The following is a 26,690-nucleotide window of genomic DNA, read 5'->3' as shown; positions in this document are numbered from 1 at the left end:
CAAGATCCATCGGTTTTCTGCACAGGCCAAATAGGAGAGTTGAATGGGCATGTGGTGGGAATCGCTACCCCTGCATCCTTCAACTCCATAAGAGTGGCATTATTCTCTTCAATCCCTCCAGGAATCTGGTATTGCTTCTGATTTACTATTTTGCTAGGTAGGGGCAGTTCTAGAGGCTTCCATTTGGTTTTTCCTACAATAATAGCCTTCACTCCATGAGTTAGGGAACCAGTGTGGGGATTCTGCCAGTTGCTGAGTATCTCTATTCCAATTATGTATTCTGGAACTGGGGAAATAACCACAGAATGGGTTTGGGGACCCTCTGTGAGGTGGACCTGAGCTAAAACTCCATTGATCACCTGACCCCCATAAATCCCTCTTCTGACTGGTGGACCAGAGTGATGTTTTGGGTCTCCTGGAATTAATGTCAGTTCAGTTCCAGTGTCTAATAACCCCGCAAATATCTGATCATTTCCTTTTCCCCAATACACAGTTACCCTGGTAAAAGGATTGTAGGTCTGTTGGGAAGGCTGGGAAGAAGATTACTAGTGTAAATTTTTTGGCAATGTGACAAGGTTTTCCCAAGGGGGACCTGGCTTTCCCCTCTTTCAGTGTTCTCTGAGTCTATAAATGGTCTCAAGTCTGGGAACTGATTAAGGGGCTGTGACCCTCTGTTTTGTAATTCAAGTGAGATTTTGTTCACTTGACCTAGAGTTGTTACAGAGATCAAACAGAATTAGTAGACTGCCCATCTGTTTTACTTCTATGAACCCCATGATCTCCCAGCCAACCCATAGGTCTCTGTGAGTCAGATTATTTTGACTGCTGCTTTCAGTCTGCTGTTCGTTATGGTAGCCACGCTCTCCTTGTCTTTGGTGATTAACTGCTGCCACATGACTTCTGCCAACTTTGGATCCGATTTTCCCATTGTGTTTAAGGATTCCAGCTCAGTGACAGCAGTTCCCACAGTAATTTCTGACCTGCAGAGAAGGGCAACTACAGAGCTCTTCGGAGATGATGGAGCTAGTCTTACTAATGTATTCCTCACAGTCCTGGTAAAAGGTGTGTCCCCTGGACATTCCGGGGGTGTGTGATCAGGTATTCCATGATAAATCCACTGTAACATTCCAGTCTCTCTAAGCTTTTGGATCCCCTCCTCTACGTTATACCAGGGCAGTTCTGGCATTTCCACCCCAGGGAATACTGCCCCCCTTTTGATCCATGTTTCAGCCAACCACCCAGTTAAAGCCCTTTCTAACCCCTTGAGCTACAACATTGAATGTAGAATCTCTGCTTATTGGGCTCGTATTAGTAAATTGAGCCTGATCCAACTTTATATTCTTTCACCATTATCCCACAACCTTCGTATCCATTCCCACACATAGTCTCCTGATTTCTGTCCATATAAAATTGGAAAACTCATGTAATTCTTTTTGGGGTATAGCATAACTCCTCATGGGTCACATTTTGTACCTCACCTTTCGGGGTCTGTTGGGACTTTAGTCTAATTATAGGCCTGGAAGAAAAGAGGGGTAGTGGGGGTGGGTAATGAAAAGAATTAGAAGTATCTTTCAAGCCAGTTTTACCTCAGGACATTTCCTTGCAGTTTCATCTAGTGAAACAGAAGTAAAATAGATTAAGGCAGTGGAGTGAGGGCCATTTCCTTGGGGGAGGTGATTACAGGTTTAGCAGGCTTTGAAGGGTTAATCTCTTCAGGTGGAGGTTGGATGGCAGGCTCCTCTTGGCAGGCTGAAGTTTGAGTAGCTGTCTCCTCAGGGCAGACCATTACAGGTTTTTCTAGCAAAGACTAAGCAGAATCCAGGGTTCCAGTGTCCTTACCTGCCGTCAGTATCAACCCATATACCCCCATCCCAATTTTCAGGATCCCATTCCTTTCCAATCAGTGCCCTCACTTTAATTTAACAGCAGACACCCTGCAAGATTGAGAATGTAGTTTATGTTGTAAATCTGCGACTCACACAGTGAGACTCTGGGTCTGGTTTCCAGAGATCTCAAGTCAGCGGCCTCAGGAAATAAGATTTTTTTCAGGGCACACATAGAAACCTTTACATCTTTCATACAGCGTTTAAGAGCCAATTTGAAGCCTTCTGCTTATTCCTTTCTTTTAAAATGTGTCCAGCATATCTGGGAACAACCAACCAACATTGTTACACCTTTTAACTCCACAAAACTCTGTTAAGGTGTCGTAGACACTGTCATCCAGAGCCTTGCCTCTTATATGTGTATGATTAGCAGAATCAAATGATGTTATTTTGCATATCTTTATTGCCAACTTATGCCATGGACTGTCAGTGCCATCTTGATTATTTGAAATAGAGTCATTAGTGTCTTTGGATCTAATCAGAGTAGAAAACCAATTGCAAGAACCCATTTTTAAGATTCTGTTTTTCAAGAGCCATTCCTGGTACCAAGCTGTGTTAGTCAGTGTTCTCTAGGGAAACAGAACCAACAGGAGATATCTGTAAATAGTATGAAATTTTGTAAAGGTGTGTAATGCAACAGTGGGGATGCAGTAGTCCAAATTCCGTAGGGCAGGCTGCAAGCAGGCACTCCAATGAAGGTCTTCGATGAATCCTCCAGGAGAGGCCAGCTGGCCGAACTAGAGATGAACGTTCTCTCTTTTGTCTGTTGAGGCAATCATCTTCCTCTTAAAAACCTTCCACTGGTTAGATAGTCTCCTTGCCCAACTGCAGATGTACTTATCCACAGATGCAATTAATGTACTGATGATTTAAGTCCACGAAGTCTCCTCGCAGCAACAGATAGGCCAGTGCTTGCTTGACCACACAGCTGGGCACCATCATCTGGCCAAGTTGATACATGAACCTAACCATTACTCATGACATAACTGTATCATAATCATTCAACTATTATTTTCAGAAAAGTTTAGACTTTTTCCGCTATTTTTGCTTCTGTAAATAATTCTTGAATTATTATGACACTAAATCTTGACTCATACCTGGAGATGGGTATTAAATTCTTAGATGTAAAACTATTTGAACTGTTTTAAGGATCTTAATGCATATTAACAAAATATCCTTCAATTGATACTATGAGGTTCAGCATTTTCAGAATGTGTATTGAAAAGTAGTTTTTTCATTTACAAAATGCTTGTCCATGTGCTTTACACATTTTTAAACTTGTGCTTTACTATCTTTCTGTTTGTGTTTCAATATAAATTTTTTTTATTAATGAAGTTATAGGTTTACCAAAAAAATCACGCTGAAAATAGAGTTCCCATATATGACCCTTCCCATTGCTAACGCCTTGAATTAGTGTGTAGGTTTGTTACAATTGATGAAAGAATATTATTAATACTCTTATTACCTACAGTCCTTAGTTTACATTAGGGCTCAGTGTTTGTACTGTATTTGCTATATCTTTTTGGTGATACTTTTCGCTGGGTAGGAAGGATTACTTTTTTCTGTTTTAACAGTTTTTAATGTGATGTTCTGAGCCCTTTTCACAATTCTGGTCTGAATTTTAAGAGTACACATCAGTTACAGATTTTATATCGAAAATTGCCACTAGAAAATAGCGCCTGGAGCTTGAGAGAGGAGTTAGGCCTGGAAAGCAGGATATAAAAAGGAGAATTATCTGTATGGAGGTGGTAGGATTCCTATGGGATTGGATGAGATTGCTGAGGAAAAGAGAATATAGTGGGGAAAAAACCCGTGGGATTAAGAAACAGTGAAAAAGTGAGGGAGAAAGAAAAGAGAATGAGAATATGATAGTATTTAAAAAGCTAAGGAAAAACATTTCATGGGGTGGAGGGAAGGAGGAAAATTGAAACTGTCAATTTAGAAAGGCAGAGATCATTGAAGACTTAAGAGAATAGCTTCAGTAGAAGAGTGTTTGTAAAGTAAAACAAACTGGAGGGGTGTGAGTGCAGAGTGTGTGCTGTGAGAGCATGTGTGTAGTGAGAGTAGAGAGGGGAGTGTGTATATGTGCAGTGAGGACAGTACCTTGATAAGGTCCAGGGATGGAGGGAGTTTGTTTTGAGGTGATACAAGCTTATTTGCAACCAAAGGGAAGGAGGCTTTTAGAGAGAGAACCATTAGAGAAGTTATAATATAGAGGAAGGAATTAATAAACTAGATGTTGAAGGAGATCAGAGGTAATGCCATCCAGAGCTGGGGGTGGGTGGGTTAGAGTTTGGGAATGGAGAACAAGGTCCATTTCTCAAAGTCAGAAAAAAGAGGAGTTTGTAGGTGATGATGCAGAGAGATTTTGAGGAAGACTGGAAGACATGGTAAATATAAATGATTTGATTTGGAGAAGAAGAATGTTGAGGTTTTAGATATCAGGATGTTTCAGTCTTCTCAATAAAATAGAAATCAAGACCCCTAGTTAAAAAAAAAAGACCCCTAGTTAAGAGCCCAAACTGGTAGAGATAATGAATGTATTAGAACAAAGGGAAGATAATTGAATAAGCAAGTGGGCTTGTTTTTTGAAAAAAAAAAATTGTTATGACTCTAAAATCTTTTAATTGGAGTGATGATATTGAGTTATTGGAAAACGAAACTATTTACTTCAAAGAGCTGACCCCTCAATTTTCCACAGTAAGTAGTAATTTAACTTTTTGTTCTTTCTCATAATTTTCTTTTTGCCTTAAAATATAAAAATTGAGAACAATTAGTGTAGGAATGAAATGCTCTGAAGTATACACCATCATAAGGATTTAAAATACATTTATTGATATACTGAATAAGAAAAAAATATAATGCAGTTTTAATGAGGTATTCAGTGTGTGAATGATGTAATAAGATTTTGAACACTTTTTTTCTTCCTAGGAAGGTTATATTCAAAAGAAAAAGGAACTATGGGGAATCTGTATCTTTATTGCTGCAGTTGACCTAGATGAAATGCCATTCACTTTTACTGAGCTACAGAAAAACATAGAAACCAGGTAAATTTTCTTACATAAAATATTGGCCTCTGCCATTCAGATAAACTATTTCTTGGCTTTCCTCTTAATACACTTTAGGACATTAGTGAGAAACATTAAAATTAAATAAAACATAAGGACTTGGGTCAAATATGGATCCTTTAATGAGAGGGCATTTATGCTGTACTTGCTTAAAAATGTAGGGGATTTTATCCTGGGAAGTTTTCATCATGTCTCTCACTGTTCATCTGTAAACTTTATTAATTGTAACAATTGGTAGAGTGGACAATAAAAGCAAAGATTTTAAATAGTAGGCTTATATCTTAAAGCCCTGTATGAACATATTTAAGTCTAAAAGGAATTTAGATAAGATTGATTAAAGTTTAAGATTGTTTTATTACAATAGATATTATAATGGCATACTTTTTTTTGAGACTGTATATTCAATTACACATTACATTTCTTGACCCAATAATTACTTAATAAATGTTTGTCATTGAGCTTTAAGCCTTTTAAGAAGAGTTTGCTAATTTGTTTCTAATAATTCATAAACCTTATCTTGAGAGGTCTTCCAGGACTTCCGGTCCTTTTCTTTACAATATGTTTACTAAGCATGACAGTAAATAATTTTATCAAATAGGTAGTTGTATGCATCTTCTTTACTAAAGGCATCAGAAATTAACATAATTGGTGTTTATTTAAATTAGATAAATTGTGGCATTTTTATAATTTTTTTTACTACCGTTAAATAAAATATGGACACAGAGGCCTTGTATGTTCTTATTTAATCTATTGAATTAGAATTGGTTCACCTCCCAGAGATTTCACCGTTTAACTTTATTAAATAAAATAACTAAGTCAAAATAGTTTTTATATAACTGAAAAAAATCTGAGTATATAAGTAAATTTCTACATTAATAATTTATTCAGCAAACTTTTCAGTGGCCTAAGTGGATAAATTAGAAAGAATATGGATTTTGGAGTTGCGATTGACTTTGGGTTTAAATTTGGACATTGTCATTTTACAAACTGTGTGATTTAGGGCAGATTGCTTAAACTTAAGCCTCATTTTCCTCATGTGTGTAATGGAGATTGTAGCTACTTCATAGAATTATGTCATAAATGATCTTCCTGTGATAAATATATTAGTGTGTTTGGTATAACTTTTCTTTAAAGCATCCATCTCTCAGTGTTCTGGTAATTATGTTGTGGACTGATTTTTTTTTAAAAATATAACACAAATGAATTACTAGGAAAATGAAATGGAAAAAGACATACTAAACTTAAGGCCAAATTTTATGTGATTAGATTCACCAGGTGTAAAAATACTGTCAAATTGCCATAAAAGTTTCTAAATTCTTACTCACAATTTCTGTACTTACTTCATTGTGGTTCAGTAATAAACAATTCATTGACCAGTATCAGTCCGTGGAGCATACTTTAGTAACACTGCTCTCTATAACAGTGTATTTACAGATAGGTGCTTTAACTACGGTGTTTGTTGATTATGGCTTTCTTTCCTCTGTCTGTTCTTCCTTCCTTCCCTTTTTGAGGGTAAGAGGCTACAGAAGGAATAGAAACTCATGTTATCCCTAGGAAAGAAGGTTTTATTTTAACAATTCAGAGTTTTCATGGTGCTCCAAGGACAGGTATTGCCATATGCCTCATAAAAACTGGAACTGAGAGTGTTTCTTGAATAAATGCTATTCTAAGGTTAATACCCTTTTCTCTGGACATATCTGCACATTTGCTTCATTCTCTTTTCTAGTCAGCATCCTATTCTACTCATATCATTTCTACTCCTTCTTTATTTGCTTTTCCATAAAGCTTGTCATGGCTGCCTCCATCCCTTTTACATTACAGGAACTTTTAATAACCTTCTTTGGGCTTCTGGGCCCCTTGCTGATTAGGTGAACCTTTCATTTTCCCAATTCTCATGATGTGTCTCTTGGAATGAGGGCTATAACTTATTGGTCTGTGGACAGCTGATGGATGGGTCTGGTGACCACCCTTCAGTTCAGTTAGCTGCTTCCATATATTCCTTAGACAAACTTAATTAGAAGCAAGTCTGAGGTGCAGTTATGATTGCTGTCTTTAATGCCCTATAATGAAAAATGTATATATTGGTCATTCAAATAGGTTAATTTTTATAGAAAACTTAATCAAGAATGATTTAAAGACATTGTTTAAACAACTTAAAAATTTTACTCAGCTTTTCTTTCCCCTTCCATAACAATTCCGTGGGGCAAAGTAAGTAGGTGTGTGCCTCTATGGCAGGGGAGAGCCATGGAGCCCAGAGAAGGAAGTCAGAGCCAAAGTGGGCTGAGGTGGGCATGCACATGTTGGAGGGCGGCTTGGTGTGGGTAGTCAGGGCAAGAATGGGGTAAAGAAAGCATCTGCATGGGGGTTGGGGGCAGCCCAGTGTGGGTTATAGAGACTGAGCAGGGTGAGCAGATGTCCGTAGTGAGAGGTGGGGGGACTGGAGCAGGTATCAGACTCTGAGTGGAGTGAGGAGAACATCCCTGTGGTGGGATGGCCTGGTGCAGGGGTTGGAGCCAGAGTGCGGTGAGAAGGATGTCCGTGATTGGAGGGGCCTGGTGCAGGAGTGAGTGCCTGAACATGTGAAGAGGGCACCCACATGTGAGGCAGCCCGTTATGAGGAGATACATACAGCCTAAATGGGTTGAAGAAGGGGCGGCAGTGGTGAAGAGGTAATCAACATAGGGGCAGCAGAACCTTGAGAGTCAGAGCTGAACAGGATGAGAAGGGCATTCTTGTGATTGGGGGCAATCTGACGTGGCTTGTCAGAGGCACCCCCACAGAGGAGCTGTGGTGTGTAATGTAGGAGACCAAGGGGAGTGTGAGGGCAGCCCTTTGCAGGGAGTCATAACACAAGTGGAACGAGGAGGGCGGTCTGGTGTGGGAAGGCAGAGCTCTACCAGGGTCTGAGGAAGGTGTCCATGGGGAGGGGTGGGAACAGTCCAGAATAGGGAAGTCATTCTGAGCAGAGAGAGGAGAGTGTGCACATGGGGAAGTGGGTGACCTTGGAGATAGGAGGTGGTTACATACAAGGAATTGATTAAATGAGTAAATGAATTAAGGGTAAATGGATTCCAGGTTTCTCACTTTCGAAGAATAGTTATAATATGGAAAGGGAAAAAGCTAGAATGAACATGGTTTTGCATTGGAATTGGATGAATGGATGTGAACTCCTGGTTCTCAAAACATATAGATAGACATAGAAGTGTGTATGTGTGTGTATATACAACTATGTATAATATACACATATTTTCCTAGCTTTGTCCACTGAGATGGTCTGGGAGCAGTATGACATCCCAATAGCAATGAATCACCTAATACCAGATCTTGGTTTCTAAAAATCCATTTTCCACTAAAAAGAACCAGGGAAACTTGGAGAAATGAGTGATTAGGGTGTGAGGCAGAAAGTAATCAAATGCTCATAGAATGATGAAATACATCAGAAAGACACAGAAACCAGCTCGAATAGGCCCCTACCAAATTGAGGGCAATTTGGTTATAAAAGTAAAATAAAAATAAATAATATAGCTTGTAATCCTTGAATAAAATAGAAAAGCACAAGTCCATAAGATATAAATTAGTAAACTGAAAGTTTAATGAGGAATAGGACATATACATTGTTTCAAAGTACCTCCCCATAAAATACTTTTACAAAATGGCAAGTGTAACTTTTATAGTGAAGAACACTAGCAAGAGACCTTAAATGATCAAAATTGACATAATCAGTAGTTGTACAAGTTTAAATGTTTGCCATCTGAAAAAATGCAGCATCACTTCTGTGATATTCCTGCTAAAGATACATAACCAGAATCTAATCATGATTAAATATCAGACAAACCTGAATTAAGAGACATTTTATGAAATAATCAGCCTCTCATCTTCAGGGAAAGACTGAGGAGCTGTTTCAGATTGAAGGAGACTAAAAAGTCATGACAGCTAAATGCAATGTGTGGTTCTGAATGGAATCCTTTTGCTAGAGAAGACATTGGAAGGATTGGTAAAACTTGAATGGGGTTTGAGAATTATGTAGTAGTAATGTATCAGTGTTAGTTTCCTGATTTTGATGATTTTATTGTGGCTATATATGAGAGTGTCTTCCTTTGTAGGAATTGCGTACTTAAAGTTTTCAGGAGAAGAATGATGGGTTATCAGGCACATATTTTTTCTCATATTGTTCAGGTGATACAAATTCTTTGAACTGTACTTGCAACTTGTCTGTAAGTTTGTGATTGTTTCAAAATTAGAAAAAGTTAAATCTATTCTAGTCAGTGGCTATAAAGGAGAAATTTTGCTGATTAGTTCATTCTAGCCATGGATCATTAATAATTCAGCAAGTGCTTTTCAAAACCATTTATGAATTTGAGTTGGCCATTGTCTATATCTGTAAGTGACTTTAGGTTTTTTCTTAGTATAATAATAATAAATTCATAACCCCTTGTTTCTGTCTGTATTCTTGATTGTAATAGATGTAGGCATAGATACAGTTATAAGTGTGTAGGTTTAAGGCTAGTTTTTTTTTTTTCTCTTTAAATTCTAGTAAAGTGCAAAAAAAAAAAATTCCTTCAAAGGGATGTAATAATTATTTGGTGAGGAGCTAATAATCTTTTGAATTGAGATGTCTGTGCTTTGAAAATGCAATTTTTTTAAGTTACTGATATTTCATCTTTATTCTTTTCTTTGCAGTGTTTATAAATTCTTTGGCTTACTGAAAGAAATTGATACCAGTATCAAAGTTGATAATGCTATGTCAAGACTTTTGAAGAAGTATAATGTGTTGTGTGTACTCTACAGCAAATTAGAAAGGTAAAGTAAAAATTTTGTTAGGGTTGTACCCTGGTTTTTCACGTCACTGGTCATGGTCATCAAGTATGAACTATAACATATGTAATAAAGTTAAGTATTACCTGTTAGATTTATTTCCCCTTTGCTATGGTTATATTATTAATGCCTAGCTTTCTTATTTGTTCAGTCATATGAATTCTGAATGCTTCCTCCAAAATTAACTTTTACTGTCCTTTCATGTCTCTCCTTTGTTTTAGCAGACTTTAAGCTTAGTTCCCACCTTAGCCTTCCCTTACCAGAGGACTTCCAGTTCTGAGTAGAATAGTGACTTGAATTTAAACCCCTTCCTAGTGGTGTTTAGTTTAGAAAGAGAATAAGAACTGATAATGGAAGGTGCATATGACTTGTACTACTAAGCTATGATTTGTACTCCCAAAGGTGGTTCAACTGGGAGTACATTACTGTTCAACTGGGAGAATGATGAAATTCAGATAAACTTGGATTAAGTTTTTGATACAGTTTTCATCCCAATTGTAGTCCCATACCTCTAGTATTACAGCCCTTCAGTACAGCATGAGCAACTTTACTATGCTTATTTAGTGGCTCATTTTATTTATGTCAGAGAAAATGAAAGTTAATGTTTTAGCTAAATAAGCAAATATGTAATATGATGCTAACAGGGGAAGGGAAAAAGAAGCATGACCTTAGATATTCTGGGGAGAAAAAGGATGGTGGTAGAGCTGGAAAAAAGCATCTTCTCAGAAGGAGGCTTTTATTTTTTCTTTCCTTCTTCTTGGTTGATATGTCACTAAAGCTTTGGAGTTGTGATGGAGGATGAGAAAAGCGGAGAAAAAACCGCAAAGATTAGCCTAGGGCTTTCTTGCTTCTGCTGCTTTCTTGGAGAGTAGAAACATTTTGTACAGGGGGTAAAAACATATTTTTAATTGCTAGAAATTAATTACAGAAGTCATTTGCATAAGAAATGTGAATTAATTGTAGAATACTTGGAAAACAAAGAAAGGTATAAATAATAAAATATGACTCACCCAAAATGTCAACACTGGAGATAATCACTTTTCATATTTTAGTATATTTTTTTCCTTTGGGTGTTGTAGAGTAGATCATATTATATATATAATTTTTGTCTTGATTTTTTTCACCTAACAGGGACTTTCTAAATCTTTTCTGTCTCTTAAAAGTAATTTAAACCTTTCAACTCATTTCTGGGAGCATATCCCAAGAATATGATCCTAAATACACACAAAAAAAGTTGAGATTTGCCACAATATCGTTTAGAACACTGAAAAATTGGAAGCAACCTATTTATGCATGATTGAAGTAAACAATAAAATATTATAAATATAAAATAAAATTTGATAAGGAATAATAATTTGGAAATGTTTTTAATGTTAAATAGAGCAGTATGTCCTATAATTGTATCTACATTTAAGGAAAAAATTCAAACTAGTAGTGCATAGAATGAAATGACTGGAAAAAATGCATAACAAAATGTTGAATGAGGTTTTGTTAGGAACTGTAACTTATATTTCTAAGGAAGATGTGTTACCTTTATAATAAACAAATTAAGCAAAAGTAAAATAATATTCTATTATTTAAAGATTAATATTCAGAATCTATAATAATCATATTTCTGGATATAGAGTTTTAGGGCTAGTTGGTGGAAATGGTTCAGAATTGAGTCCTGGTCACATACTCCCTCCTACCCCCAACACCCCTTTCCCCCCCACTATAATAATTTTAACTGGATACTTCTGGGTTCTTTGCTGTCTGAGATCAGGAATCTGCCTGGATATTTTGTTCGTATTTTACCTCTTTCTTTTTCCCACCACACCTCTTAGTGATGCATTGTATTTGTGATCTTCCTGGGGACTAAGGAAGAGAGAGAAAAGGGCTGTAATGTAAGCTAATTATAGACTTTTACTGTCTATTTCATTTAAATGGTTTTCCTATAAACAAAGAGTAATAACTAATAAACCAAATTAGGCAACATTCTTTTGACCCTCCATGAATAAATTTCTATTTAATAAAAAAAGTATGTTATTTTGTCTTAGGGAGAAAAGTAGTCTGAAATGATGGAGAGAAGAAAATGATAAAATAGCTTAAGATAATAGAAAACTCGTATGATAAAGTTAAAAAAAAAGTTTGCAATTGTTATAGTTGATCAGAAGGAGAGACACCTAAAGAGATGTCACTCACTCCAATACAGGTGTTGGGTTTGCCAGAAGAGTACCACTCATACAGTATCTGGTAGAAAGATGTTTTACTCACCTAGAGAAGAACTTGAGCGAGGTCAGCTTCACTAGTGGGTGTCAGTTCCCCATAGCCAGCAAGTCTCAATCCAAGGGAGATGTTGTATGTGCAGCACCCCTCTCTTGGATTCATGGGCTGCCACAGTGAAGGAACCCTGATCTCTCCCCACCGGGGCATGACCTGGGATGTGACCTAGATGTCATAAAACATGCCCACCAAAGTCAGACTGTCTCCAGTGAATGTTTACATATGTTCAGGACAAGGGAAGAAATGTACTAGCAGTCCCCTTATCTACTAGGGGTTTGTGTTTTTTCTGGCCACACTGACATACCTGACCCTGAGCCCAGGATGTATTTTGTGGGTCCCAGAGAAAAGCAGCAGGCCACACTAGACTGCCCCCTCTGCCCCCTACCGCAATTATATATTGAAAAGCGAAAACTGTAAACATTGAATGGTCAGTTCTGGAGTGCTCAAGCTCGTCCTACCTCCCATTCCTCAAGTTTTTCCTTTAGGCCAGTGTGAGCACTTACATTTTCAGGCTAGTAATAGGATGCAAAACCAGAGTTTCCAAATAATTTTCTGCAAAACAGTAGTCTGTTGAGATGCTCTATCAAAGAAAAGGGAGGCTCTTATGGGGCTTAGTCAAGCAGAGAATGGAATCTTTTGAGTCAGCCAGATTTGGATTCTAGTCTGGGCTTCAGCATGAAGTGTGATCCTAGTCAAGTGAGTTACTTACTTAACTTTATTGCGTTAGTTTTCTAATGTGTAAAATGAGTTGATACTATTACCTATTATGTTAGGTTTTTTAATGTATTAAATGAGATAATGTATGGAAAGTGCCTACTGTAGTACCTGGCATATACATAGTAAACTTTCGATGAATGTGAGCTTTTAAAACAAACAAAATGCTGTATTTGAGAAACACTGCATACCATATCCTCCTCTTAAAGAGTCACAGTGTACATTGGCAATCAGAGATTCTTAGACATCCTATATAAGAAAATATGTTGAACTTTATTGAGCTCAGCAATTCCTAAATTTATTAGATTACTTAAATATGTATATACATATTTAACATCAATTAAAATCTTGTGCAACTAATGTTTTGTGGAATATACTTTAAGAAACTTTACACTAATTTAAGTGATAATTTAGTTAGATTGACTAATAAACCACACCAAACATTAACTGACTGTTAGTGCCAGGCTGTATGTATTTTTTCTTGATTTCCTCCTCAGATTGCTCATTAGTAATGTATACAAACACTACCAATTTTTGCGTGTTGATCTTATACCCTGCCACTTCACTGAAGTTATTTATTAACTCTAGCAGCTTTGTTGTAGATTTTTTTTTTTAGGACTTGCTGTATATAGGATCATGTTGTCTGCCAATAGGGAAAGTTTTATTTTTTCCTTTCCAATTTGGGTGCCATTTATATATTTGTCTTGCCTAACTGCTCTGGTTAGAACTTCCAGCACAGTGTTGAATAGCAGTGGTGACAATGGGCATCCTTGTCTTGTTTCAAATCTTAGAGGGAAAATTTTCAGAGTTTCACCATTGAGTTTGATGTTAGCTGTGAGTTTTTTCATATATGCCCTTTATCATGTTGAGGAAGTTTCCTTTTATTCCTATTTTTCCAAGTGTTTTCATCAAGAAAGGATGCTGAATTTTATCAAATGCCTTTTCTGTATCAACTGAGATGATCATGGGGGTTTTTCCCATCATTTTGTTAATGTGGTTTATTACATTAGTTGATTTTCTTTTGTTGAACATCCCTCACATACCTGGGATAAAACCCACTTGATCATGGTGTATAATTCTTTATAATGTATTGTTGGGTTCAATTTGCAAGTATTCTGTTGAGGATTTTTGCACCTATTTTCTTGTAATATCTTTATGTGACTTTGGTATTAGGCTGATACTGTCTTTGTAGATGAGTTAGGTAGTGTTCCTCCTGTTCAATTTTTTCGAAGGGTTTGAGCAGGATGTATTAATTCTTCTGGGAATGTTTGGTAGAATTCATCTTTGAAGCCATCCATTCTGGACTTTGTTTTTTGGGAGTTTTTTGATGACTGAAAGAATCTCTGAACCTGTAATTGGACTGTTGATATCTTTTCTTTTTTTTATAGAGTCAGTGTCAGTTGTCTGTGTGTTTCTAGGAATCTGTCCATTTCATCTATCTAGTTGTCCAACGTGTTGGCGTACAGTTGTTCATAGTATCCTCTTATGATCCTTTTTATTTCTTTGTGATTAGTAGTAATGTCCCCCCTCACTTCTGATGTTATTTATTTGCATCTTCTTTTTTTTTCTTTTCAGTCTAGCTAATGATTTGCCAATTTTATTTAAAGATCTTTTCAAAGAACCAAATTTTAGTTTTGTTAATGCTCTCTCTATTTTTTTTTTAATTCTCTATTTCATTTGTTTCTGCTCTAATATTTGTTATTTCTTTCCTTTTACCTGCTTTGGGTTTAGTTTGCTTGTCTTTTTCTCGTTTCTCCAGGTGTGCAGTTAGGTCTTTGATTTAGCTCTCTCTTCTTTTTTATTGTAAGTATTTAGTTCTGTAAGTCTCCCTCTCTGCACTGCTTTCTCTGCATCCCATAAATTTGGATATGTTGTATTCTTGTTTTCATTCATACAAAGATATTTACTGATTTCCCTTGGAATTTCTTCTTTAACTCACTGATTGTTTAAGAGTGTTAATTAACTTCCATATATTTCTGGATTTTCCAGTTCTCCATCTGTTATTGGTTGCCTGCTTCATTCCATTATGGTTAGAGAAGGTGGTTTTTAAATTTACTGAGACTTGTTTTGTTACCCAATATGTGGTTTATCCTGTAGAATGATCTATATGCACTTGAGAAGAATGTGTCTCCTACTGTTTGGAGGTGCAATGTTTTGTATACATCTGTTAGGTCTAGTTCATTTATCATATTATTCAAGTTCTCTGCTTCCTTATTGATCTTCTGTCTAGATGTTCTATCCATTGATGAGAGGTAGTGTATTGAGATCTTGAACTATTTTAGTGGTATCTATTTCTCCCTTCAGTTTTGCTGGTGTTTACCACATATATTTTGGGGGCACCATGGTTAGGTACATAAATATTTATGATTGTTATTTCTTCTTGGTTGATTGCCCCTCTTATTAATATATAGTGTCCTCCTTTGTCTCTTGTAAGTTTTTGACTTAAAGTCTATTTTGTTTGATATTAGTATAGCTACAGCAGCTCTTTTTTGGTTACTGTTTGCATGGGATATCTTTTCCATCCTTTCGCTTTCAGTCTATTTGTGTGTAAGATGAGTCTCTTGTAAACAACTTGTAGTTGTATCATGCTTTTTAAAATTTTTTCTGACAATCTGTGTCTTTTGATTGGAGAGCTTAATCCATAAACATTCAGTGTTATTACTGTAAAGGTAGTACTTTGGCCATTTTGTCCTTTGGTTTTTATATGTCTTATCTTTTTCTGTCCCTCTTTTCCTTTATTGCAACCTCCTTTTCTGTGTAGTTGATCGCTTGTGAAGTATTTTTAAAATACTTTCTTTGTGGTTACCCTGGGGTTTGTATTACATAACTTACATTTATAAGCTACTAAATTGAAAATATTCCAACCTAGATTCAGTAGGATACATGTTTTCTGCTTTTATATCCCTTCGTTTCCCCTCTTTATGTCGTTTTTGTCCCACATTACCTTTTTATATTTTGCATAATCATTATCAAAATATGCCTTTTTCTTGTTCAATTCTATTCTCTTACAGGAGTTAAATAGTTGTTTATTGAGTATATACTACTATTGGGTTTTCATTTACCCTTTTACTTATCTTTTTGAAGATCTTGCTTTCTTCACCTACTCCAAGCCACTCTCTCCCTGTGTTTTTCTCGTAACCTGCAGAACTCCCTTTAGTAATTCTTGTAAGGGCAGGTCTTTTGTTGACAGGCTCATTTTCTGTTTGTCTGTGAATATTTTAAACTTTATCATTTTTGAGGTACAATTTTGCCAGATAAATAATTTTTGGCTTGTAGTTTTTCTCTTTTGGTACTTTAATATAGTATACCTTTGCATTCTTGCCTCTATGGTTTCTGATGAGATGTCAGCACTTTTCTCTTGCTGTTTTCAGTATTCTCCTTTCATCTTTGGCATTTGACATTCTGATTAGTATGTGTCTCAGTATGTCATTAGGGTTTATTCTGTTTGGAGTACGTTGCACTTCTTTGACCTGTGTATTTATATCTTTCATAAAATGGGAATTTTCAGCCATTATTTCCTTGGCTTTTTTTTTTTTTTTTCCTGCCCCTTTTCCCTTCTCTTCTCCTTCTGGGACACCCATGATACTTACGTTTGGATGTTTCATGCTGTCACTCAAATCCCTGAGACACTGCTCAGTTTTTTCTATTCTTTTTTCTCTCTGTTCTTCTGACTGTATGATCTCAATTGTTCTGTCCTCTAATTCACTGATTCTTTCCTCTGCCTGTTCAAATCTGTTGTATGCCTCTAGTGTTTTTTGTTTGTTTGTTTTGTTTTTAGTAATCACATCTGGCTGTTTATTTCATACAGATCTCTGTACAAAATATTTATACATATTCTTCACAAAATAAGTAGACCATGGGAAAGTAAAAAGATAATGCTGTCTTCTCATTGGCACCAAAACTGTCTTCACATTTTTAGCCCAAAGTGGAAACAAGTGCCACTTGCTTCCTGCTATCCAGAAAAGTGTAGTCTTGGGAGCCTGATCACACGAACCTCCTTTCCTTCCCCCTTGATTCTTTCAGTATTGAAACTGGCCTTAGGGCCTATGGCAGGAAGGACATATGCTGCTGCCCATTTGTAAAAATGACAAGGAATATTCGCCACATTGTCACTTCTGGATCCTGGAACAACTTCCTTTATCTTCATGAATCCACCACTTTCTAGATTAGACTGTCTACATCACACTCACCCAAGGTGGGGCTTCTGCTGTTGAGAGGGAACCATCACAAAGTGTATAGTGTAACTCAGTGTAGCCATTTCTCCTGACTGTCTGGCTCAGTGGCTGTCTGGTATGCTAAATGGTTTCCATGCTGCTCAGGGTAGAGGTGGGTAAAGGTGAGAGCAATGAGGGAAGGATGGTAAGGTTGAGTGCTTCTGGCATGTTTCAGAAGAAAACACCTGTCATGAGAGAAAATTGCCTAGGAGAGACCAGGAAAATGAAAATACATGGCTGTTTCATACTGCAGCAGAAGGCACTTTTTAAAAGCCAGAGTTGAGCTGAAACAAACCTGGTTTTGCTTACAGGAAAAGGTGTCCCAGAAGAAACTGCATGATCCACCTTGCTCTCTAAGGCCTGGAGAGCCCCTAGGGACCTTGAGGGTGGGAGACCTAGCTGTTCCAGGTTCCACCAAACTCCTTTGGCTGCAGTTTGTCTCTTTCTGGGTGCCAGTATGTTTCCAATGACATTTCCAACTGGGCAGGAGAGACCAGCAGTTGAGGGATAAATCAAACTCCAAAAAACAATGCCAAGGTAGTGAGTGGGTGCCTATTCCAGAGTAGAAGAGTGATTTGAGGAAAAGAGAAAGGAAGGAGAGTCAGTGGGGAAATGTGCACTTTTGTAAGTTTACAAATACAAACTCTGGCTAAAGTGAAATGCTAAATAATAAGAGTAGAAAGTAAACCTTAGAGTCTTAGAAGCTCATCCTAATGAGAACTATTTTTTTCCGTGAAGGAGCTATTATTTTGAAAGTGAGAATATTTTACATGTTATGTGAATATAATTCTAAAAATTATAACAAAAATATCTTTTATAAGCAATATCATGTAACTTGTGGAAAAGAATAGGGAGGAAAGAAAAAAAAAGGCAGGCAAAACCAGACTAGGTCTGAGCCCTACAAATGGCCATTCGTTCTCGCTTGACTGGAAATGCTCAAGTAATTTGTAGCTAATAATAGGATTTAACTAGTAACCTAGTTCACATCAGTCTTTGTTTTCTGACCAGCTAATGGAGTCTCTCTGAGAGGAGCCAATGTTGTTCTTAGGCTAGTTTCCTTTGCCTTCCTGCTTTCATTCCAGTGTCCATTTCTGTTGCAGCAGCTCCTTTCTTCTTTGTCTACATGAAGCAGAGAGAACATGAGAAACTTGCGAGGAGGGTGTTCCGGTTTGCTAGTGCTGCCGTTATGCAAAGCATCAGAAATGGATTGGCATTTATAAAGGGGATTTATTAGTTTACAAATTTACAATTCTAAGGCCATAAAAATGTCCACTAAGGCATCAACAAGAGGATACCGTCACTAAAGAGGCCAATGGCTTCTGGAACACCTCTGTCAGCTGGGAAGGCACGTGGCTGGTGTTTGCTTGTCCCTTGTGCTTGGGTTGCATTTCAAAATGGCGTTCCCCAAAATGTCTCTAGGCTTCTGTCTGTGCTCCTTTCTCTCAGCTCCTGTGCATCCTTGCTTCTTTCTCCCAGGACATTTCTCTCTAAGCATCTGGGGGGTCCTCTCTTAGCTTCTCCAGGGCAAACTATGCTTCATCTCTTAGATTACCATCTCCAAACGTCCTTTTGTCTGCATCTTCAAGTGTCTCCAAGTGTCAGCATCTGTGTTGGCTCCTGAGCTCTCTTAAGTGGTCCAGTGAACTAATCAAGACCCACCCTGGATGGGCAGGGTCTACACCTCCCAGGAAATAATTTAATCAAAGGTTTCACCCACAGTTGGGTGAGTCACATTTCCATGGAAACACTCAATCAAAAAAGTTTCCACCCAAGATTGGATTAAAACATCATGGCTCTTCTGGTCTCCATAGTAGTTTCAAACTGGCACAGAAGGCATTCAGGGGCCCAGGAGACTTACTACTGGGCAGATAGGAAGCTCTGCAGTAACCTGGGTAGCCCAGGCATAGCTTGTTTCAAAGGTAGCTGGAAACTAAAGAAACCTGTTTCCTCCAACACAAGGGAGGCAGCAAAGAGCCTCCTAAGACACCCACTGTGAGAGGGAAAAAGTTCTACTCCCAGGCCCCCAAGGGCCCTTAGTGTTAGGGGGGCTTTGCTTTTGGCCTCTGAAGCAAAGGCAAACTGTGGACAGGCAGGCAGGGAAGGGTAGCAGGAATAGAAAACCCTTGACAGAAGCCCTTTTAATAAAGGAAATTCTACCCCCTTTATTAATGTAACACAATAGGAAGTGTCTTCTCTGGTTTTTAGAGAAACAGCTGCAATTGAAACTTCTGGGTCCACTCCAGGACACTTTTCACTACAGCCAGAACAGCTGCCCAAGCACCACCGTCAGCCCCATCATGGCCAGTTTTACAAAGCAGCAGCATACCAGGCCTGTACTGGACTTTTGCCAGCGGAAAGTCATTGAACATAGAAACTCCTGTTCTCTTTGCTTGTTGTTGATCAGCTGCCTCCTGAGCAAGTTCCGATAGGGAAAACCGAACAAAGATTTCCCCTGCTCCACTGATCAGCGTCTCATAGGGCAGGTCGTGAGGGATCTGGGGCAACACATGGTGGAGCAAAGCCATGTTGCAGTGACAGTCCAGGACTCCCTGCTCGTGATACAGTGCTATCACAGCGTCAAAGTAAATGGGCATCTGTAGTGGCAGGCCAGGAAAAGGCATCATATTACCACATGACATGCTGGGAGTCTGACAGAACATGCCCAAACGAGGTGATGAGCCAGCTGAGGGCAAAGATGGTCCCCATCTCAGCACTCTGCATGTGAAGTCATGGAGTTCTGGATTTACGTGGTCAATGATGGCATTGGATAGTTTAACATGTTCTGTGACTCGTTGAATCCATGAAATCCCTGAGGTTGTGGGTAGACAATTTTTCCACCAGGGATGCTGCCAGCTTCTTGTCTACCACCAAGAGAAATATGACCACAAAGTCGTGGTAGCCCTGGTAGGAGTGCAGCTGAGGGTTGTGCTCCAAGATGAGGAGGATGATGTTAGTTCTTCCTGGAGCCCTTCTCTCTGTTCAGTTGACATGCCAGAAGGGAAGCCCCATAAAGACTGCCTGATATCCAGCAGCACCTGTTGACAGACCTTGCTCATATGCCATAGGTTCTTCCCTGATATAGGAGATGGGTCATTGGTGTTGGTGTTGAGGAGCTTGGACCAGACTTTTCCCCTGATTTCATCGGTTAGGAGCCCTTCTTCACTGATAGCCATGCATTTAAGGGCAGCCACATTAGTGGGATCACTGTTCAGAGCTTGGTGTCTCTCTGCCACTTTCTTTTTCCTCTTGGTGTTACAGTCTGCCTTCTTCACGCACCTGACTCGGTGGCTGGAGACGGTACCATCATCACCCACACATCTGAGGGCCATGCCCTGGGGACCTAGACTCAGGCCCTGGATGGTGGTGGAACCGTGAGGATAGGTGGCTGTGAACACAGAATCCAGCGCCCGCTCTGCTCTGGCAGGCTTGGCTCTGTTGGCCCACAGTGCACAGGTACACCCTGGTGTATTTATAATCCCCATTATTGTGCCTTTCATTTCCGTAATTTCTTGTATGTTTATTTTTAAACTTTCAAATTCTTCTTTATGCTCACATTGCCTTCTTAATAATCTTTACCCTATAACCATATTTTCCTTCATCTCCTTGGAATGATTTAGGTAATCTGTTTGCATTTTGATTGGTTGTTCCAAATTCTTTGTTCCCTTTGAAGTTTTAATTTGTTCCCTTGACTGAGCCATATCTTCCTGTTTCTTACAATGGCTTGTAATTTTTGGCTGATGTTTGGGCTTATGGTGATTTTGATGAGTCAATTCTGAAGGTCAGTTTTTCCCTCTTGTCTAGGGTTTTGTTATTGTTTGGCTTTGCGTTAGACTCTTCTTTTTTTTAAATGCAGTTTTATTGCAGTATATGCACACACCATACATACTATCCAAAGTATACAGTCAGTGGCTAACAGTATCGTCACATGGTTCTGCATACCTCCCCATGATCATTTTAGAACATTTTCATTACTCCATGTTCTAGTTTGCTAATGCTGCCAGAATGCAAAACACCAGAAATGGATTGGCTTTTGTAAAAGGGGGTTTATTTGGTTACAAAGTTACAGTCTTAAGGCCATAAAGTGTCCATCAACAAAGGGTACCTTCACTAGAGAAAAGGCCTTGACATCTGGAAAACCTCTGTTAGCTGGGAAGGCACGTGGCTGGCATCTGCTGGTCCTTCTCTCCTGGGTTTCGTTCCTTCCAGCTTCTGGCTTTGGTGGCTTCCTCTCCGTTTCTCTGAGCTCTCTGGGCTTTTTCTGTCCTTTATCCTCCCATAAAGGACTCCTGCAAAAGGATTAAGACCCTTCTTGAATGGGGTGTGTCACATTTCAATTGAAATAACCTGATCAAAATGTCCCACGTACAACAACAGGTCTGCACCCACAGGAATGAATTAAAAGAACATGGCCTTTTCTGGGGTATATAACAGCTCCAAACTAACGCAAATGGGTTACAATATGTGCCACATATCCCCGACATTCCATGATAGAAAGTGCTCTTCTCACAATACGGTGCTGTCTTCAAAGACCCTGGACTTTTAACATGTTAAAAGTGTGTGTTTGTGTGTGTGTGTGTGTGTGTGTGTGTGTGTGTACCAGGTACTCAGAATTTGTTGCTCTGGCAGCACGTTCATTATGTTGTAAGTGAAGAAATCAGAGATATTGTTGCAGTAACTTTGGCCTGCTCTCTTGCAAATGGGAGTGTGGTTGAATCAGCAAGGCACCATCATGAATTAGGAGGAACACAGGTTGAAGAAGTGTATCTGGATTCTAGGCCCTGAGTCTGCTGCTTTCTATCTGTGTTACTTGAGATTAAAGACTATGTTTCTGACCCTCAATTTTCTAATCTGTAAAACAAGAAGGTTGGACTAGGTAATCTCTAAAGTTTCTTTCAGCTCAATGTTCTATAGGTATAATGCAATTTTTATTGAGCAGCAAGGAGCCACTCTCTGCATAGTCTCATATTATTTTTTAAAAACTACTCAAAATGGACCTGCATCCCTTATGAATGTGGTAAAGGTAAACATTATTCTTGTATATAAGAACTGACCATCATATGACAGAAATAGATATAGAATAAAGTGTAAGCAGATTGCAGTCTCCTTGCTCCGTTTGCTAATGCTGCCAGGATGCAAAACACCAGAAATGGATTGGCTTTTATAAAGAGGGTTTATTTGGTTACACAGTTACAGTCTCAAAACCATAAAATGTCCAAGGTAATGCATCAACAATCGGGTACTTTCACTGGAGGATGGCCAGTGGCATCCAGAAAACCTGTGTTAGCTGGGAAGGCATATGGCTGACGTCTGCTCCAAGTTCTGGTTTCAAAATGGTGTTCTCCCAGGATGTTCCTCTCTAGGCCGCAGCTCCTCTTCAAAATGTCACTCTCAGTTGCTCTTGGGGCATTTGTCCTCTCTTAGCTTCTCCGGAGCAAGAGTCTGCTTTCAACGGCCGTCTTCAAACTGTCTCTCATCTGCAGCTCCTCTCTTAGCTCCTGGACATTCTTCAGTGTCCCTCTTGGCTGTAGCAAGCTCACTCCTTCTGTCTGAGCTTATATAGTGCTCCAGTGAACTACTCAAGGCCCATGCTGGATGGACGGGGCCGCACCTCCATGGAAATTATCCAGTGAAAGAGCTCGCCCACAGTTGAGTGATCACATCTCCATGGAAACATCCACCCAAAAGTCTCCAAACCAATCAACACCAATAAGTTTCCTGCCCACACAAGACTGCATCAAAGATAATGGCATTTTGGGGGACATAATACATCCAAACCAGCACACTCCAGAAAAGAAATGAAAATAAAAAAGGAAACCCAAATCCTCCTAAACCCCATATCCCTCCCCCTATTATTGACCATAGTATTGGTGTGGTACATATGTTACTGTTGATGAAAGAATGTTAAAATATGCTGTTAACTATAGTCTATAATTGCAATAGGTGCTGTTTTTCACATAAACCCCTCTATTATTAACTCCTTATAATAGTGTTGTACATTTTTTCTAGTTCATGAAAGAACTTTTTTATATTTGTACAGTTGATCACAGACATTGCCATCACAAGATTTACTGTGTTACACATTTCCTGTTTTAACCTCTATCTTTCCTTTTGGTGACATAAACTTCCCCTTTCCACCACGTTCACACACCATTCAATACTGTCAGTTATTCTCACAATAACGTGCCACTGTTACCTCTATTCATTTCCAATCATTTAAGTTCAATGTAGTTAAACATTCTGCACATATTTAAGGAACTGCTCTCCTTTCTTAGCCTCATTCTGTATCCTAGTAACCTTTATTCTGTATTTTCTGTCTATGCATTTACACATTATAATTAGTTCATATCAGTGAGATCATACAATGTTTGTCCTTTTGTGTTTGACTTATTTCACTTAACATAGTGTCCATAAGATTTATCCATGTTGTCACATGCTTCAGGACTTCATTCATTTTTACTATTGACAGTAAGACATTGCATATACGACATTTTGTTTATCCATTCATCTGTTGATGGATGCTTGGGTTGTTTCCATCTTTTGGCAATTGTGAATAATGCTGCTGTGAGCATCAGTGTGGAGATATCTGCTCGCATACTGTTTTCAGAACTTCTGCGTTTATCATGAGTAGCGGGATTGCTGGGTCCTAAGGCAACACTGTCCTTAGCTTCCTGAGGAAGCGCCAAACCATCCTCCACAGCAGCTATACCATTTTACATTCCCACCGGCAGTGATTAAGTGTTCCAGTTTCTCCACATCCTCTCCAACACTTGTAGTTTCCCATTTGTTTATTAGTGACCATTCTAGTAGGTGTGAGATGGCTCATTGTAGTTTTGATTTGCATTTCCCCAATAGCTAGTAAATCTGAGGATCTTTTCACGTGCTTTTTAGCCATCTTTATTTCCTCTTTGGAAAAATGTCTATTCATGTCTTTCCCCCTTTTTTAAAATCGGGTTGTTTGTCTTTTTATTGTTGAGTTGCAGGATTTCTTTATATATTCTGGATATCAAACCTTTATCAGATATGTGGTTTCCAAATATTTTCTCCCATTGAGTCAATTGCCTCTTCACCATATTGAGAAAGTACTTTTAAGCACTGAAGTGTTTGATTTTGAGGAGTTCTCATTTATTTTTTCTTTTGTTGTTTGTGCTTTGTATATGAAGTCTAAGAAACTACCACCTATCACTAGATCTTGAAGATGTTTCTGTACATTTCTTCTATGAGTTTTATGGTACTGATTCTTATATTTAGGTCTTTGATCCATTTTGAGTTAATTTTTGTATAGGGTATGAGATAGGGGAACTCTTTTATTCTTTTGGATATGGATATCCAGTTCTCCCAGCATCATTTGTTGAAGAGACTGGTCCCAGTTGAATGGGCTTGGGAGCCTTGTCAAAATTCAGTTGACCATAGATGTGAGGGTCTATTTCTGAACTCTCAGTTGGATTCCATTGATCAATATGTCTGTCTTTATGCTAGTACCATACTGTTTTGACCCCTGTGGCTTTATAAAATGCTTTGAAGTCAGGAAGTGTTATACCTCCCACTTTATTCTTCTTTTTCAAGATGTTTTTGGCTATTTGAGGCCCCTTACCCTTCCAAATACAATTGATAATTAGCTTTTCTTTTTCTGCAGAGTAGCCTGTTAGTATTTTGAATGGTATTGCCTTGAATCTGTAGATCAATTTGGGTAGAATTGACACCTTAAAAATATTTAGCCTTCCAGTCCATGAACATGTAATGTCTTTCCATTTATTTAGTTCTTTGATTTCTTTTAGCAATGTTTTGTAGTTTTCTGTGTACAGGTCCTTTATATCCTTAGTCAAGCTTATTCCTAGATATTTGATTCCTTTAGTTGCTATTGTAAATGGAATTTGTTTCTTGATTTCTTCGGATAGCTCATTACTTATGTATAGAAACACCATTGGTTTTTTTTTTTTTTATTCCACACACATTATTAAGATTTCAAAGAATGCCACTATTCCAACAGAATTATAAATTGTATCAAATACACAAACACAAGGGAGAAGTACATTGCTTCTAAAAAAATACATTAGAAAAGATAATTCAGTTTTAATTCATTTCCATCACTTTTTTCTTTATGATCCAGATATTTTCAAATGCAAAGAAAATTAACTTTCCATGATACATCAGGGACTAGCACTAAAAAAATTTTCAAACTGCAAATGACTTATACAAAGGAAAATATCCAGTGGAGATCCAGTTATCAAAATAAAATCACTAAAGATATTAAAAGTTCACAATTATTTGTATAGAGCACATATAAAAGTCAGTTTGCTAACCAACTCTTGTGATTTTAAAGAACTATTGTTTAAGAGGACTGATGAAAATAGATTAGTTAAATCGTAAAGAGATTAAAGAGCTTGAAACAAGTAGTAAAAAGAAATGTGTGCCTTTATTAGAATGGTGTTAGGCTTTAAATACACCAATTTTTATCATCAAATTATTGGTTTTTTAAGAAATGACACTACAGAATTGCAATACTGGTCCAACAGTCTTCTATTTACTTTTCTATTAAAGCAAGAAACAGAATGCAAGTAATCAGAAAGCACTAGCAGGCATCAGTTAATCCAAAATACTAGCTTCTTAGTTCCAAAAGCACTTGTAAGGAAAAGCATTGAGAGGGTGGAAGGGGGTGGAAGCAATTCCTAATAACTGGAATCCCGAGAGTGTGTATGTCAAGTCTCATGAGGCTATTTTTAGAATTTATTTTGTTACTTAGTCCCTTTTTTTCCTCAAATACTAGTTTTTCTTTGACTTTTTCCTCAAAGTATAAAAAGTATGAAATATAAACAAGCTCTTGCACTGCACACTTAGATGTATACAATTCAAGCATTATAGAGCTGTCTACCTACCGATAAATCCCATCAAATCTTGGATAATTCAGTAATATACAAAATATCAGGGCACACTAAGGGTCTCCCCCTGAGTACCTTTTTGTTGCTCAAATGTGGCCCTCTCTCTCTCTCTAACTGAGCCACCTCAGCAGGTGAACTCACTGCCCTCCCCCCTACATGGGACCCAACTTCCAGGGGTATAAATCTCCCTGGCAATGCAGATATGACTCCGGAGATGAATCTGGACCCGGCATGGTGGGATTGAGAATATCTTCTTGACCAAAAGGGGGATGCAAGATGAGACGAAATAGTTTCAGTGGCTGAGAGATTTCAAGTGGAGTCGAGAGGTCACTCTGGTGGACATCCTTATGCACTATATAGATAACACCTCTTAGATTTTAATGTGTTGGAATAGCTAGAAGTAAATACCTGAAACTACCAAACTCCAACCCAGTAGTCTGGACTCCTGAAGACGATTGTATAATAATGTAGATTCCAAGGGGTGACAGTGTGATTGTGAAGACCTTGTGGATCACACTCCCTTTATCTAGTGTGTGGATGGATGGGTAGAAAAGTGGGGACAAAAACTAAATGACAAATAGGGTGGGATAGGAAGGATGGTTTGAGTGTTCTTCTTTTCCTTTATTTTTTATTCTTATTCTGATTCTTTCTGATGTAAGGAAAATGTTCAGAAATAGATTGTGGTGATGAATGTATAATTATATGATCGTAGTGTGAACAGTTGATTGTATACCATGGATGATTGTATGGTATGTGAATACATTTCAGTAAAACTGAATTAAAGGGGGCGGGGCAAGATGGCGGACTGGTGAGCTGTATGTTTTAGTTACTCCTCCAGGAAAGTAGGTAGAAAGCCAG

At 38.1% G+C, this 26,690-nt stretch overlaps 1 protein-coding gene and 1 pseudogene across 1 annotated transcript in view; one reads left to right on the top strand and one right to left on the bottom strand.

Annotated features, from left to right (window-relative positions):
• RB1 (RB transcriptional corepressor 1) overlaps window positions 1-26,690 on the top strand; it is a 248,164-nt gene that overhangs the window by 58,143 nt on the left and 163,331 nt on the right. The window contains 2 exon segments of the mRNA XM_037799633.1: window positions 4,815-4,930; window positions 9,632-9,751. Of these exon segments, the coding sequence (XP_037655561.1) occupies window positions 4,815-4,930; window positions 9,632-9,751 (236 nt within the window).
• LOC119507438 lies at window positions 19,158-20,453 on the bottom strand (annotated as a pseudogene).

Source organism: Choloepus didactylus, chromosome 12 (genome assembly GCF_015220235.1).
Source record: "Choloepus didactylus isolate mChoDid1 chromosome 12, mChoDid1.pri, whole genome shotgun sequence".
NCBI classification, from domain to species: domain Eukaryota; kingdom Metazoa; phylum Chordata; class Mammalia; order Pilosa; family Megalonychidae; genus Choloepus; species Choloepus didactylus.
Note: the sequence above shows the minus strand (reverse complement) of the source record. Positions and strands in the feature narration are given on the sequence as shown.